This window comes from Syngnathoides biaculeatus, chromosome 15, assembly GCF_019802595.1.
Source record: "Syngnathoides biaculeatus isolate LvHL_M chromosome 15, ASM1980259v1, whole genome shotgun sequence".
NCBI lineage: Eukaryota > Metazoa > Chordata > Actinopteri > Syngnathiformes > Syngnathidae > Syngnathoides > Syngnathoides biaculeatus.
The window spans coordinates 22,269,347-22,284,153 of record NC_084654.1 but is presented as its reverse complement, the minus strand read 5'-3'; the positions used below and the strand labels follow the sequence as shown (position 1 = coordinate 22,284,153).

General features: G+C 42.1%; 1 protein-coding gene across 10 annotated transcripts in view; it reads left to right on the top strand.

Moving 5' to 3' along the window:
- stxbp5b (syntaxin binding protein 5b (tomosyn)) overlaps positions 1–9,833 on the top strand; it is a 33,271-nt gene extending 23,438 nt beyond the window's left edge. For 2 of the 10 annotated variants that reach the window (XM_061843143.1, XM_061843153.1), the window contains 11 exons: positions 1,108–1,170; positions 1,288–1,344; positions 1,546–1,593; positions 3,961–4,011; positions 4,193–4,309; positions 5,566–5,808; positions 6,005–6,368; positions 7,192–7,357; positions 8,896–9,007; positions 9,097–9,317; positions 9,533–9,833. In XM_061843143.1, the coding sequence (XP_061699127.1) occupies positions 1,108–1,170; positions 1,288–1,344; positions 1,546–1,593; positions 3,961–4,011; positions 4,193–4,309; positions 5,566–5,808; positions 6,005–6,368; positions 7,192–7,357; positions 8,896–9,007; positions 9,097–9,317; positions 9,533–9,574 (1,484 nt within the window). In that variant the 3' untranslated portion in view covers positions 9,575–9,833. The remainder of the gene's footprint in view (positions 1–1,107; positions 1,171–1,287; positions 1,345–1,545; positions 1,594–3,960; positions 4,012–4,192; positions 4,310–5,565; positions 5,809–6,004; positions 6,369–7,191; positions 7,358–8,895; positions 9,008–9,096; positions 9,318–9,532) is intronic. The other 8 variants (XM_061843145.1, XM_061843144.1, XM_061843147.1 and 5 more) reach the window with 8 other exon arrangements.
- The last annotated feature ends 4,974 nt before the right edge of the window (positions 9,834–14,807 follow it).

Sequence of the window (14,807 nt, the reverse complement as noted above, 5' to 3'; positions counted from 1 at the left end):
CGCAAATTCGCCTATTCAGTTATCCTTCACTATTGTTTGATTAATTGCTGATTGGTATTTTTGTGCTCAAGCCAAAGTAGTAACATTATTGCTTTTGGCCATCATCGAGTGGCATCTCGTTGCCAAGGCACGATGTTGGAGTGAGTTGAGGATTGCCATTTCGACATAGACGCAAGGGTGCTTTTTTTGCTATTTTTATGCAATAACCAACCTTTTATGAGGGATGCAAATTACTTGCTGATTTTTCCTGTGCTCAGTCCATATCTCCACGAATGGACCTTTCCGATGGCGACCTTAAGAGCCCCCCCCCCCCCCCCCCTTAGCCAAGTCCCACAAGTTTTCAAAATGGCGATTGAATAGAACATGTTTGAAGTTGATTCTCAATCGCGTGTTCCAGATGATATTGGGGTACGTTTTTTGCCAAATGCGTCAGACTTGTCCAAGAGAGTTCTACAGAGAGGTCTCAACTATTTCACGCAAGGATATGCACACGGAATTAAGATTTCGGACGGAGCACGACGCAATGTCAGAGTTACAGCGAAATGTTGGCGATCGATGTAACCTAGCAGGATATCTTTCACCAGAATTGCACGTTCCCCAAGCGCATCTGAGGAGCACTTTCTTCGTAACATTAACTTTTCCAAGCGCACGCTACTGACAACCAGCATTGCTTGTGGGACAATACAGCTAGAGGGGCGTGTCAAGCCAGGGGTTAAGACGATGCGGCCATCTGATTGGCTATCATTGTACGAGTGATTGACAGGTCGGAAAGGTCCATTGCGGGACTTCCCTGTATTTCGCGGTAGGTTCCACATCCTGTCCTATTTTTATGATCACACATTGCCATCACCAGTATCCTTTTGTGATAACAACATGGGGAAAACACCCCAAAAAATAGCCCCTAGACAAATTCACTTTTAAAAAAAAAAAAATTCAAATATTGGGAAAGTTCGAACGAAGAGATTCCAGTCTCACATTGAAACCCACCTGCTGAATTACTAGCAAACGGAAAGTAGCTCAACAACACACGACGCCCTGATCTTGGCGCAGGTGATAGAAGTCAACATTGGTCCTCCTGACTTTTTTTTTTTGCTTCCTCTTTCACAGCGCTGTGCGATTCCAGTGATGGGCCCAACACTGCAGAGGAGCGCTGCAAGTCGCCCAACTCAGGTGAGCTTCTGATAACTTCTGGAGGTGGGCGTTGAGCGTGTGCGGGCGGGCGGGCGGGCGGGCGTGCATGCATCCGTGCGCGCCTGTGTGTGTTTTACACTGCCGTCCGTCACGTAGGATCCAACTCGCCCTGCAATTCTGATGACGAGCGCAAGGCCAAGTTCATAGAAAAGGGTACTGTATAGAAAAGCGTGTGTGCGTATCGTGCTGCCTCCCCGTGTGTGCGTCTCTGTCCGCGTGTGTCCTTAATTGTACGTGCGTGTCCTCTTCTTTGTGTTTACCCGTCGGTGTTTGTATGTCTGCTCGTGTGTCGGCGTGCGTGCGCGCGACGGTCCGCAGCCATGTGACATGTCTCTTCCTGTGAACTGTTTCCAGTGAAGTACAAAAGCAGACGCTTTTCCAAGACGGTTGCCAATGACTTTGGTACTGTATCATCCACGCGTGCGTGTGTGTGTTTTGCCTGTCTCTCTCCCCCTTTATAACAAGCACTGTGCCTCTGTGACCACGAGGGCAAAGGTGTGAAATCAAAATTGTGTTTTTTTCAGTACTAATCGTGCTTTCAGGGTGTTTGATTTCATGACCACAATGACTTATAATTGCATGATCTATTTGCATTGAAGGCTTCAGATTTTCTGTGCACTTTAGCCCGCTTTAATTCCTTACAAAGAAACAGAAACAAAGCCAATTTGTGCTGCTTTTTTTTTTTAACAGCAAAAACATAGAAAATCTGCTTAAAGCCTTTCAGTCTATGTTCACTTCTGAATGAGCAGTAGTTAGCGATTCCAGGGCTGCTGTAGTGCCGACGCACTAACTGTTTGGCTTCTTCTAATCCTTCTTCCTGTCCGGTGTGTTTCTTGAAGTGTAAACAGCGTGTTTTCTGGCTGATTTTCATATTCCACGGTCTTCGATTGTTTGTGAAAGGGTGGTGATAACACCGGAGCTGGCAACTGTTTTTTTGACAAGTTAACAATGTAGCCAAGAGCTAATCTGAACCCAGCAGAACTGCTAAAGTCCAAGATAAAACTGGCGGGGTATGCTGGCCAAATTCATGAATTGACTGCCGTAAGGCTGGACGATGTTGGGGGGAAAAAATGACATTTCAATTCTTTATTCTCAACCTACAATTTGTATTGCGCTGTGAAAAAATATAGCATAATATGAAAACCAGCATATATTTTCTCTTTCAGTCTATTGTTGTTTGGACAGTGTATGCTATTAAAAACAATCAATAATATGGAGTATACAGTCTTGTGTGTGAAGTCTCCATCTAACTAAACGTATTTTATTGTTGCGCAGATTAGTGTTAAAATCACATTCTTTTCATGCGCAGTTACTGTTTATTGTATAGTCGTTCGCACTTTCCTAACACGATTAGTTTTTAATCAATCTACTACAGATTTTTAATATATCCATAAGTATTTCGATGTTCTAGGGCGCTAGTTTAAATGAGATCCATTGCTGTGTGCTAAGTCTGTCACGTCAGTGGAGCTGTAGCTCTCCGGCCGTCGCCCCAAACGTAATCTGTTGCATTTGTTCGTAGTGTTCGTAGCACTCTGACGAGCTATTCTGTGCATTAAATGTAGGTGTGAAATTGTTTCATGTCCTCAGTAATAGAAGATAAGTATATAACACTCAAGGCCGCTCTGTATGTTATTTAAAGGCTGATAAATTACTGTAACATTGGATCTAATCTTATTAGCATGTCAACGTTTCCTTATCGCTGTATGCTCGCACCTAGCTAGCGCGCATTCATTGTGCAATCATTTGTTTTACGTGACACCCTTACAGTAAACTAGTGGTCAGAGTGACAAACAAGTTGACGCAAGGATCTCTTACCTTTTATTTGAAGAACATTTTGCTCTCTGTCAAAGTAAACAGAGTGCGATTGTGACGAGTGGTATGATGCGCGCAGTTCATGTCGAGTAGCAGAGTTCTTTTGTCGGCGACATTGCAGGACCTCGCGGTGGCTTTTGCGCATGCGCACATCGAAATGATGATGCTCAAACAATACATCCTCCTGTTTAGAACGCTTTCCTCCATTAGAAATCATGTACATTGTAATCGCCAGGATGAAACTGTCACCATCAATAAACACTCCAGACAACTTTGTGTAATATTTAAAAATTCTTATTTTAAAACAAGTGTAAAAAAAAATAAAAATATTCTTCTGCACACCCAAGCCCTAAAAACACCCCAACAAAGCACAGCTGAACCCCGAAAAAAAACACCCAAGTGCACCTGAGCCCCAACAACAATGGCGCCTGCTTTGTCTCACGCTCCAAAACGACTCTCCTTTTTAGAATTTATATTTAAAGAATACTTTTTAGGTTAATTTTTAATCCATTATGTTATGGACTTGCAGTTCTGCTAGTAATCACAGCGTACACGAGGAGCTCGCTGTCCTAATTTTTGCGTTTTGTCACGTGACATTTGTAACGCGAGCAGGAGGGCATTGCCGAGGTAAATTTCAGCAGACAGCAGAGGGCGATATTGCCCAAGATGGCGGCCCCCTGAGGTCGGTGAAAATTGACAAATTGATCTGTTCATTTCCTTTTCCACAAACACAAGATGAATCAGAGTAACTTGATTTAGTCCAAGCTTTTTTCATGTTTCCTTCACTTTTAACAGTTGCCATCCAGTATTAGTCACCACCTTTAAAAAAAAAAAAAACAAACGTCTGGATTCTGGATAATTATGAACTAAAATCAACTTTTAAAAAAAAGGCATTGTACTTCCCTACCGCCAGTGTTGTTTCCTCACAAATGAGGCGTTGTTGTGTTTGTGTTGCAGCTAGGATGTCGCGGAAAATTAGCTCGTCTAGTGAGCAAAAGCCCAACTCCGGTAAGCCTGAGATGATAATGAACTCCTAGTTTTTCTTGACCTTTTTCCCTTTTCATTGTTTTTTTTTTTTTTTTTAAATTCAAGCAAAAAGCAATGTAAGGTGTGCGTGTATGTATGTGCATATACATAGATATATATATATGTGTGTGTGTGTGTGTGTGTGTGTTTGTGCCGCGGGCAGACTGGGGCACCATCTCATCCCGAAAGCACTTTTATCACACCCACAATGGCACGTCCAAGACCACCCGCAAGAGCGTGAAGTTGGCTTTCCCCCCAAGAAACTCTGACCACAACATGAGTGAGTGCACCAAGCGGCCTGGCTTCCGGGGCACTCGCTTCAAAAGCCCCCATTGTCACAGCCGGGTTGGGGGGGGGGGGGGGGGGCTTCTCTTCTCACGCGGTGCTGCTAAACAGACTTGGGCTCGGAGGATGTTCAACCGCACCTGAGGGACACCGCTGTCACCCCGCTTTGGGTCGCTGGCGCTCTTAATGCAACTGGTCCTTCAGGTTCCTGATGGTGTCGGTTCTCGTTGCAAGTGCCATTTCTTGTCGACTGTCCAATGGAAAAGCTCAAAAAAGTGTCTGTGAATTATGCTACTTCCAACTTAAATCTCTTAAAGTGATGGGTTTTTTTTTCTTTTAATATTAAAGTTTTTTTAAAAGTACTTTCACAAAAAATACATTTAATTTACAAAAAAATACATGCATCCATTTTCTTTGGCGTTTATCCTCAAAAGCGTGGCGGCTGTCAACAGACAGGAGGCGGGATATACCCTGAACTGGTCCCCAGACAATCGCAGGGCACATGGAGACAATCACACTTTGGGGCAATTTAGAGTGTCCAATAATTTTGCGTCTTTTGGGGATGTGGGAGGAAACCGGAGTGCCTGGAGTAAAGCCACGCAGGAACGGGGAAAACATGCAAACTCCACACAGGCGGGGCCGGGATTGAACCTGTGTCCGCAGAACTGTGAAGCCAACGCCCACAAGAAATATTTTTTTTAATAAAATGAGTATATTCTCGTAGTATTACAGCTCCCTCGAAAATAATTTGACTTTTATAAAACAAAATTAAAAATTGAGATTTTCAATTCAAAGCTGAAAAAAATACTTTATTTTGTCATGTCATAACTTTTGTCTTGGAAAAAAAATACATTACTCTTAATAATGACCTTCAAAAATAATACTATATACTCACACCTGATGTGAGTATATATTAAACATTTTATTCTCAAAATAACCTATAACAACTTTTCGAAGAATATGACTGTATTTAATGTGTATTTTTCCCCCCTGTCTTTTCATTGTTTTCTTAATACAGCTTGGCAAAATGGAAATGGGTTTATTTTGTCCTCTCTGGCAACTTTACGGATGTCCTATGCAGACTTTTGTCTCTGTTGTATAAACGTGAAAATGACATAAATTGAAGGAAAAAAAAAAAAGTTGAACATCTGCCTAACTCTCTATTCTCACGTCCGAAAAATGACCTTATCGCCTCACACCGGAGCCTGTTCTTGAATCGATCCCTTCTCTTTGTCTCCGGCTTGACTCCAGATTCCAAGGACAACTTGTTCAGCCGCTCGCGCAGTTCCAGCGTGACCAGCATCGACAGGGAGTCCCGCGAGGCCATCTGCGCCTTCTGCTTCTGCGAGACTTTCCCCAGGAAGTTGGCGGACGCCTCGCCCGGCCCATGCCTGCTGGTGGGCACCACCCACGGCGCCGTCATGTTGCTGTCCCTCAGCGTGCCCTCCGGTGACCAGCAGAGGCTCCTGCAGTCGGTCGAGATCTCCTCCTCTGGTAATTGTAATGGAAATATACCCACGTTGAAAGTGTGTGTGGTCATTAAATATGACATACATGATGCGTGATGCACAGTAAATATTTTATTGAATATCTAAATGTGGTACATTAGAGGTGTTTAGACATTAAATATGTGAACGTGATTGCCACATCATTCAGTGTGACGATAAATTTCATACGTTGGTATCTGAAGGCATGGTGACCAAACTCAAAGGAGGCATCTTGACGTTGGGCCTGTTGGACGCGGCCGGAGCCGCGCTGCCCGCCCCCTACGAGGCCTGGTACGATCCCAACGCCTCCGACGAGGAGAAAGAGAAGGAGAAGAGCCGGTGGCGCAGGCCGGCGTCGCCGCCCTCGTCGCACGACGGCCACGACTCGCAGTTCGCCGTCCTGTGCTCGGAGAAGCAGGCCAAGGTGCTGGCCATGCCGTCGCAGACGCGCGTCTACAAACACAGCATCACCGAGTCGTCCTTCGTGCTGAGGGCCGACGTCGTGGAGATGGCGGGGGTCAACTGCATCGCCTGCTTCTGCGCCAACGGACACATCATGATGCTCAGGTAAAAAACACGTATGGGTTGTTGTAGCTCGTTACATACGGTAGTGATGTGTATATGATGTAGGTTTGGTATATGAAGTGTAAGAATATCACGTTCCATGAATATGGTGCAGCAGTCACTCACATTTGGAAAAATGCACGGGTGTGGTCAGTCATGCCCGCAGATATAAAGTTGCGGGTGTGTGTTCCGTTTGTAATTGTGAGTGTACCCATTTAAGAGCGGAGGGAGGCGGTGTCAGGTAAACTAGGAAGTAGGCTGAGTAGCAGCTCGTTTTTAGACACTGTGTGCTTCCATGTTAAAAAAAAAAAAAACATCAGGCTGTGGTTCACTGCGGTGGATCGGTTTTCATGTGCGCTGAGAGTGTGCGACAAGTGCGCAATTGCGCAGTGGCGCAGCTTAGAGGGAACGTTGGTCAAGACTACACGAAATAAGCGACGACTTTCAATATCTATGTATTTCTACTTATAACAAATTTTTCATGCTCGACAGTCCAGATTTGCGAGTGGAGAACGTACGTAAATCACAGTAATCAGCGTGGTACATCACAGGTGTACAGTTTAGACATTTAGCATCTGTTTTGGCTATTTTATCTGCGTGTGAGTGTCTGGGTGTGAGTTGTGGCTGACAGTAGCTGCTTCCATATGTTAAAAATAGTCTGAATGTGCATCAGTGGCTACGGTTCCAATATTTGAGGGGAATCCAGTACCTAAGTTGCTCCATTTAATTTCCTTTGTCAATCAAAATCAGGTGTAATGTAACATAAAACCTTTGTTGCCCTTTTAAAGTTCCGCCCGTATCATAACAATTTCCGCGGCGTCCGCAGCTTGCCGAGCCTGCGGCCCCTCCTGGACGTCAACTACCTGCCGCTGACGGACATGCGGATAGCGCGGACGTTCTGCTTCTCCAATCTGGGCCAGGCTCTGTATCTCACCTCCCCCACGGAGGTGCAGAGGATCACTTACAGCCAGGATACCTGCGACAACCTCCAGGTAGCATCCATTGCTGTCGTTAAAATGCCTTCTACTGAGTCATTAAGATAAACTATACGGTATACCTCCATAAGTTAGCAGACGTGATTTTTCCGTTTATAGGCGGAATTTTGTCTTTTTAAATTGCATTGATAAAAAAAAATATATATATATATATATATATATATATATATATATATATATATATATATATTCTCCGACTGTAACCCGTGCTACAATCCACATTCGTTCATATTCCAGTCCGACTTTTGCAAGCGAGGTGGAAGATGAGATACACCTCTGTTGATTGGTCGAATGTCTTCCTCCTGACCAATGAAAACGCTTGTTGTATACGAGGCAGATCACGGGGCCATTTGCAAGTGAACACAACGGCGGTGCTCGAGAGGATGTACGCCTCTCGAGTGAAAGAAATTGATAAATATGTCAAAAATAAGTTCTGATGGGATTGGACGGAATGAAAAATCGTCGATACAGTGGGAAAGAAGGAAGTTGCCACTCTGTTAAGCGACTTCATTCGCAAAATCGATAGACCACCACAAAAACGAGGTGAGAGTTCAGAAGCAATGACTTGTCAAAATGTCTATTTACTGATAACGACACATGACGTTAATAATTGTTGTCAAATTCATGCGTTTCAATGATTTACTAAAACAAGAAATTCAAATATTTTTGGATGGATACGATATACACGCTATGAAAGCACGCTTGCATGCCATGATGCAAATCTGAATTCAATTTAGTTGAATTTGTAATTTTTGGTGGTAAAGGTATGCGCCTAACTAATGAGTGATCATATTGTGTATATTTTGAAAACAGAATAGCATTTATTTATAGATGTAAAAGATGTATTTCATTCATTATACAATTTATAAAACGTGTACGTTAAAAATTGGTGATCATCCTTTGATCATGCTTGCACCCCCCAGGCCCCCTCGTTATTTTTCTTTTTTCATTCACTCAAATCGCATGTCTGAGTTAGAATTTGCTCAAAGGCTTAATTTAGTTAGGTAGTTAAATTAAAAAAAAAAAAAAAAGGCAAACTCATGTAGAGATGCGCTACCGCAACCCTTACGTACGGCTATATACAGTTGAATCCATGCACTGTGCAAAAACACATTTAAATTTTTTTTTTTTTTGTCTCACCGTCGAAAGTCAAACCAGACTTGGACTAAAATGTTTGAGGCGTGGCCTTCAGTACGTACATCCGCAGGTGTGCCGTCGATTAACTCGCACTACTAATTAACTTCCGAAGTCACAACCTCGTCATTTGGGCTTCCCTTTGTTCTTTGAAGAAATTATTTAATAATTATTTTGACGTTTAACAAAATGAAATCATTTTCGTGGTTCTGACAGAGGTTAAGGCAAAAAAAAAAAATGTTTAATGTTTCACAGTGTATGTGAACTTCTGGTTTCAACTGTACCTGAAAATATGTAATTGTCTTTATACCTATGTATAATGTGCACAAAACTGCGTATTATACACGGGAAGTTACAGTATAGGAAAAAGTGTGAAACTAGCATGTTGCTTGTCTTTTTAGGAGATGCTGAGTGAGTTGTTCACACCAGTTGAGACCCCCGAGGCCCCCAACAGAGGTTTCTTCAAAGGCCTCTTTGGTGGGGGAGCTCAGTCCCTGGATCGGGAAGATCTCTGTAAGTCCTCAAAACGATCCTTATCACTTGAATGACAATCTGTACTCTTATTTACGGATTTGCGCGGCTTGTTTTTCTTCCGGCGGCAGTCGGCGAAACGGGGTCCGGGAAGGCCTCCCGCACCCTGGCCCAGCACATCCCCGGCCCGGGCAACATGGAGGGCATGAAGGGCGCGGCGTCGGGCGTGGTGGGCGACCTGGCCCGCGCGCGGATCGCGCTGGACGAGCGAGGGCAGAAGCTCGGCGAGCTGGAGGAGAGGACGGCCGCCATGATGGCCAGCGCCGACTCCTTCTCGAAGCACGCTCACGACGTACGCTCTCCACTTTTTTTTTTTTTTATTATTAATGTTCATCCTGTTTCAGTCTGAAAATACATTTTTGGTTTCCGTGTGAGCCCATAAGGATGAAATAATTTGAAAATATCTGGTAAGCCCTCATCGTGGCCTTTAAATTGAAGTATGATGATGTTTTGTTTTGATTTTTGGAATGTTTCCCCCCATCTGTTTTGTTTTGTCACATCCCTCAGATGATGCTGAAGTACAAAGACAAGAAGTGGTACCAACTCTGATGATGGCCGGCACCGCCTGGACGAGCGATGTGGACTCTGTAGTCACGTACACACACACACTTACACACACAGAAATCCGGCCGAGGACCTGCGGTTCCTCCGTCATCCTCGCGGTCTCTAATTCTCTCCGTCGGCGGAGTTTTCCTGGGCTTTTTGGACTTGTTTTTTTTTTTTTGTTTGTTTGTTTTGGGTCACTTCGCTCTGCATGGCCTCGCCGGCCGAAAGGACTTAAATGAGGAGTAAAAGTCTGACTATCCCGCCCCGAGACCCCTTTTTCCTTCGTCCTTTTAAGTCCAACCGTTGACGTCTGTCGGAAGGATACGATTTGTCTTTTTGCGCGAGGAGGCGGGCATTGAAGCACTTCGGATTATGAAGTTGGAGCTGATGAATATCCTACCAAATAAGGGCTGGTAGAAGACTAGTTCATCATCTTTTATAAACAAAAAAAAAAAACCAAGTCGTCGTCGTCACTTTCCATCCATTTTAATTTTATTTATCACGGCACGCAAGAGCATAAGAAGTTTATTTATCAGGATGCGGGATGTTCTGTAGTTGCTGAGATTAGCAGGGCACACGAGCGCTTTCTTAGATTATCAAAATGCGAAAATATTGGATTTATTCTATTTATCAGTACACAAGAAGTATGTTAAAAATCATTTGCAGGACACATTTTTTTGCAGGACATTTGTGGGATTATTGATCAGGACACACAAGAAGTTTGTCAGGTCGTTTAACGGGGCTTTCGAATTGTTAAATAATCGCACGCGTTAACAAAAAAATGTTTCTGGGGATGTTTACGACCACAGCTGTTGCATTTACAGTGAAGCCTCTTTCACACGGGGGGGTCCTGCAAAATGGCCGCAACGGAACTGAAGTACATTTTTGGGGTCTTCTCTGTCTCCCCCCAACTTAATCAGTCATGGAAAGTAATGACAAAATAAATTAATATATCATATATTTGTTGTAGGAAGTCGTGGTGAACAGGTATGAAGGCACAAAGCAAATTTTCTTCTCCAGTAAAACGAAATTAGGGGGGGGGGGGGGATTTCCATTTTATTCCACATATTTGGTGGAGGAAGTTGGGCAAAAGTTTTTATTTATTTTTTTTATTTTTTATTTTTTTTTTAAGTTTTTCCCCCCACCTTGTCTTTATGCCAAAGAAACAAAATATGCATTTTATCCCACGTAATTGGTGTAGGAAATTTGGGATTATTTAATAATTTATAAGAAACACATCCCCCCCAGCCCCCACTTTTTTGTGGCTAATAATATAATACAGAAACTTCATTTCTCTCCAAATATTTCATGTAGTAAATTGTCTAATCGGTATCAAAAAAGAAAAAATATGGATGAAATGATAAATCAAGCTAATTTTATTCCATATATAATTATTCCACATTTTATTTTTAGAGATATATTTTTTACTCTTAACCTAATCAATTAATCAAATGTTAGTCCACATATTTGGTGGAGGAAGTTGGGCAAAATATATATAATTTTTTTAACTTCTTCTCCCCACCTTGTCTTCATGCCAAAGAAACAAAATATGCATTTTATCCCACATAATTGGTGTAGGAAATTTTGGATTATTTATATATAAGAAACACCCCCCCCCACCCCACCCCCACACCACTGTTTTGTGCCTAATAACATAATACAGAAAGTTCATTTCTGTCCGAATATTTGATGTAGAAAGTTGTCTAATCAGTCACAACAAAAAAGAAAAAAAATATGGATGACATGATAAATCAAGTAAATTTTATTCCCTATATTATTATTCCACATTTTATTTTTATAGATATATTTTTTACCCTTAACCAAATCAATTAATCAAATTTTAGTCCACATATGGTGTAGAAAGTTGGGTAAAAATCAAAAAATTCTAAATACTGTGATATTGGGGGTATTTCGAGTTCTGTGGAAAAGGCACAGGCGAGATAAATATTTTTTTTGAGGGGGGGGGTCTATGTGTATGTATGAAAGAGGCTACTATCGCTAGTAGGGCAGCATTCTTCTGAAAAAACAAAACGTAAAAACACTACGTGCAGTGTGAAAGGAGCAATGAAGTACACTGCAAAGAGCCTGACGATGTATATTTTAATAATCATTCTCACTCTACTCTGATGACTGTTGGCAAGTTTTTTTTGTTTTTCTTTCCCCCCTCCTCCTCTTGTCTGGATCGTTTTTGGAACGACCAAAACACTCCACAGTAGTTGGTCGCTCCCAGTCGACGTTTGTTCACTTTTTAGGCGTCGATCACGCGTCTATGCTAAGCTAGCTGTTTAGCTGTACGCGCGTGTGAGCATACATATATTCAGGGTTGTGTGTATGTATGCCCCCCCCCACCACCACCACCACATTTACATTTTTTTCGTGACTCCTGTTTTGCAAGCTGCTATTTGCGTTTTTGTTTTTTTGTCCTTGCGTGTTTGACGGTGCCAAATATATGTAAATAACAAAACAGCTCAAGTTTAACGGGATATTGCGGCCATCTTCTTTTTGTGCAACACCAAAGAAATTAATTTCACAATCGCATTATTTCTCACCCCCTTTGTCCATATATTTGATGAAAGAAATTAGCCGAAACACGACAACACTGCTTGTGTTTTTTTTTTTTCCCGTACACTCAAGTCGTTGTAGGAAGTTGGGGGAAATTCAGGAAGTAAATTGGGAAATTTTAGATGTCACGGTTTGTATTTTTCCTGCCTAATCAGCCACACGCCCACAAACAGGCAACTTTGATTTATTACCATAATTCCCGGCCTACAAGACCGCACCTGGTTATAAGCCTCGGCACACAGAATGAGTTTAACACTCGCGCAGCGCTAGCGTTAGCGCAAGGCTAGCAGTAGCACAGTTCGCAGGGTTGAAAATGTGTGAAAAAAGTCACGCCCTATAATTATGGTAAAAGCCGGGGAAAATTCTCTGAAACATGACAAATTTTGTTTTCATTTTTTTTTTCCCCGTGCCTAATCAGCCACACCCCCACAAAAAAGGCAACTTTAATTTGTTACCGTAATTCCCGGTTTACAGAGCGCAACTGGTTATAAGCCTCGGTACACAGAAAGAGTTTGCGCGGGGCTAGCGTTAGCACTGGAAATTATGGTAAAAGCTGGGGAAAATTCTCTGAAACATGACAAATCTGTTTTGATTTTTTGTTATTTTCTACCTAATCAGCCACACACGCAAAAAAAAAGTATTTTATTCAACAAATTTGGTGAACAAAGTTTGCAACTTAAGTGCGTATTTTTTTTTTTCACGGAAGAAATTGAGGGAAATTCTCATAAATACGATAGTTTGGATTTTCTCTTTTTTTTTCTCCGTCAAATAAATCACGGCAGATAAAAAGCATGTTTTTGGGGTGATTTTTTTTTTTCGTTTTTTTTTTTTTTTTTTTTGTGAGAGGATCTATGATAATCCAGATCGGTCATTTGCCAATCCTGTTTATTACAATGATCAGAAGTGTTTTCCTCCATAGCTATAATATATACTTGAAGAAAACTACACGATCATATTCCAAAGGAGAACCTTTAAATGTCATTATTTTGGATGGGAAGACTCGCTTTTAATATATATATATATTTTCCCTGGTCCCGTTTCTCTTCCTTGCGTGGCCTCGCCTTTTCAAACGCTTCGGGGGTTCCGCAGAGCAAGGGGCGGGCAAACCCGCGGGGCCGGAACGGAAGCAGTTGCCCGTAATCTCGTCGCGCACTGACGGCTGCATGATGTTAAGTGTTTACAAACTCGTATTATGCCGACATTTGTATTTACCCACAAAAAAAAAAACAACAACAACGAGACGCTGTTTACATTTGATGGTGTGTACGCAGGCGTGAGCGGTTTTGCGGCTTTTGCGGACGCGCTGCCGCAGGAAAGGCTTTTGCTCGGCTTCACAAGCACTGTGCAAATACGGGGGGGGGGGGTCTGATGCTGAGCCCATCCGTCAATCATCCATGCATCATCCGTCTGTATGTCGTCTTTCTCCATTTTCTGGGATGGATATCTGTGGAGTTTCAGTATTTTCTGATTTTTGTACAGTTTTATTAAAGACAAATTTCCCATGGATGTCCTGACTTGATCTGCTGCCACAATTAGACTGTAGATACCATATATATATATATATATATATATATATATATATATATATATATAAAATGCAATTGAAAAGAAATGTAAAAAATAAAATAAAAATAAAAACCTGATGTGCTTGTGGGTTTTCTTGAGGAAAGCTGCAATTAAAAAAAAAAAATTGTAAAATATCGATAAAAATTTTTTTTTAAAGTTTTTTTTTTGGGTGGATGTGTAAGGTGGCAAATTTGTGATTTAATTTTTTTAAAAAGGGGGTTTGAGTGGAAGATGAATTTTGCAATCTGATGAAGAAAAGGATCTATTCAAGAATTTGTCCAATTAATTTCCATCCATCCATTTTCTTTGCCGCTTATCCTCACAAGGGTACAGGGCGTGCTGGAGCTTATCCCAGCTGTCAAGGGGCAGGAGGCGGGGTACACCCTGAAATGGTTGCCAGCCAATCGGCCTATGGAATTTTTGAATTTTAGAGTGTCGAATTAATGTTGCACGTTTTTGGGACGTGGGAGGAAAACGGAGTGCCCGGAGAAAAGCCACGCAGGCACGGGGAGAACGTGCACACTCCACACAGGCGGGTCTGGGATCGAACCCGGAACCTCAGAACTGTGAGGCCAACGCTTTACCAGCTGCTCACCGTGCCGCCTCCAATGAATTTTTGCCCCAAAAATAATTCCAGGAGGAAAAAGTTCAACTTTGAGAGTCAAGTTATTCTTGTGTGGGGGGGTTAAACATAGACTATTTCCAATGTCAATTTGAAGAAAGTGTTGTTTGGAAACATGAACCGTCGCTGACATCACCGCAGGACATGAAAGGGCTGGGGGGTCGTTTTTGTTGATGTTCTCAGTGCAATTCATTATTTAACAGATTGCTCTAAAAATGGATATTATTGGAAATGACTGCCTGTTTCATATTGAGCTAAAAATCCATATTGAGAACTCGTGAACTAAAAGCCATCTGGACGTTGTAGCCCCAATTCATTTTATCATTTCGTTCTACAATATTGCATATCACATTATTTCATTGCATTTACGTATTCATCCCATTCCATTTCATATATGATTTCATTTACTAAAGTGTTTGCCTCTCACACGGGATTTGATCACTGATGTTTAAAAAAAAAAGAAAAAAAGACTGGATGGCTCATTGG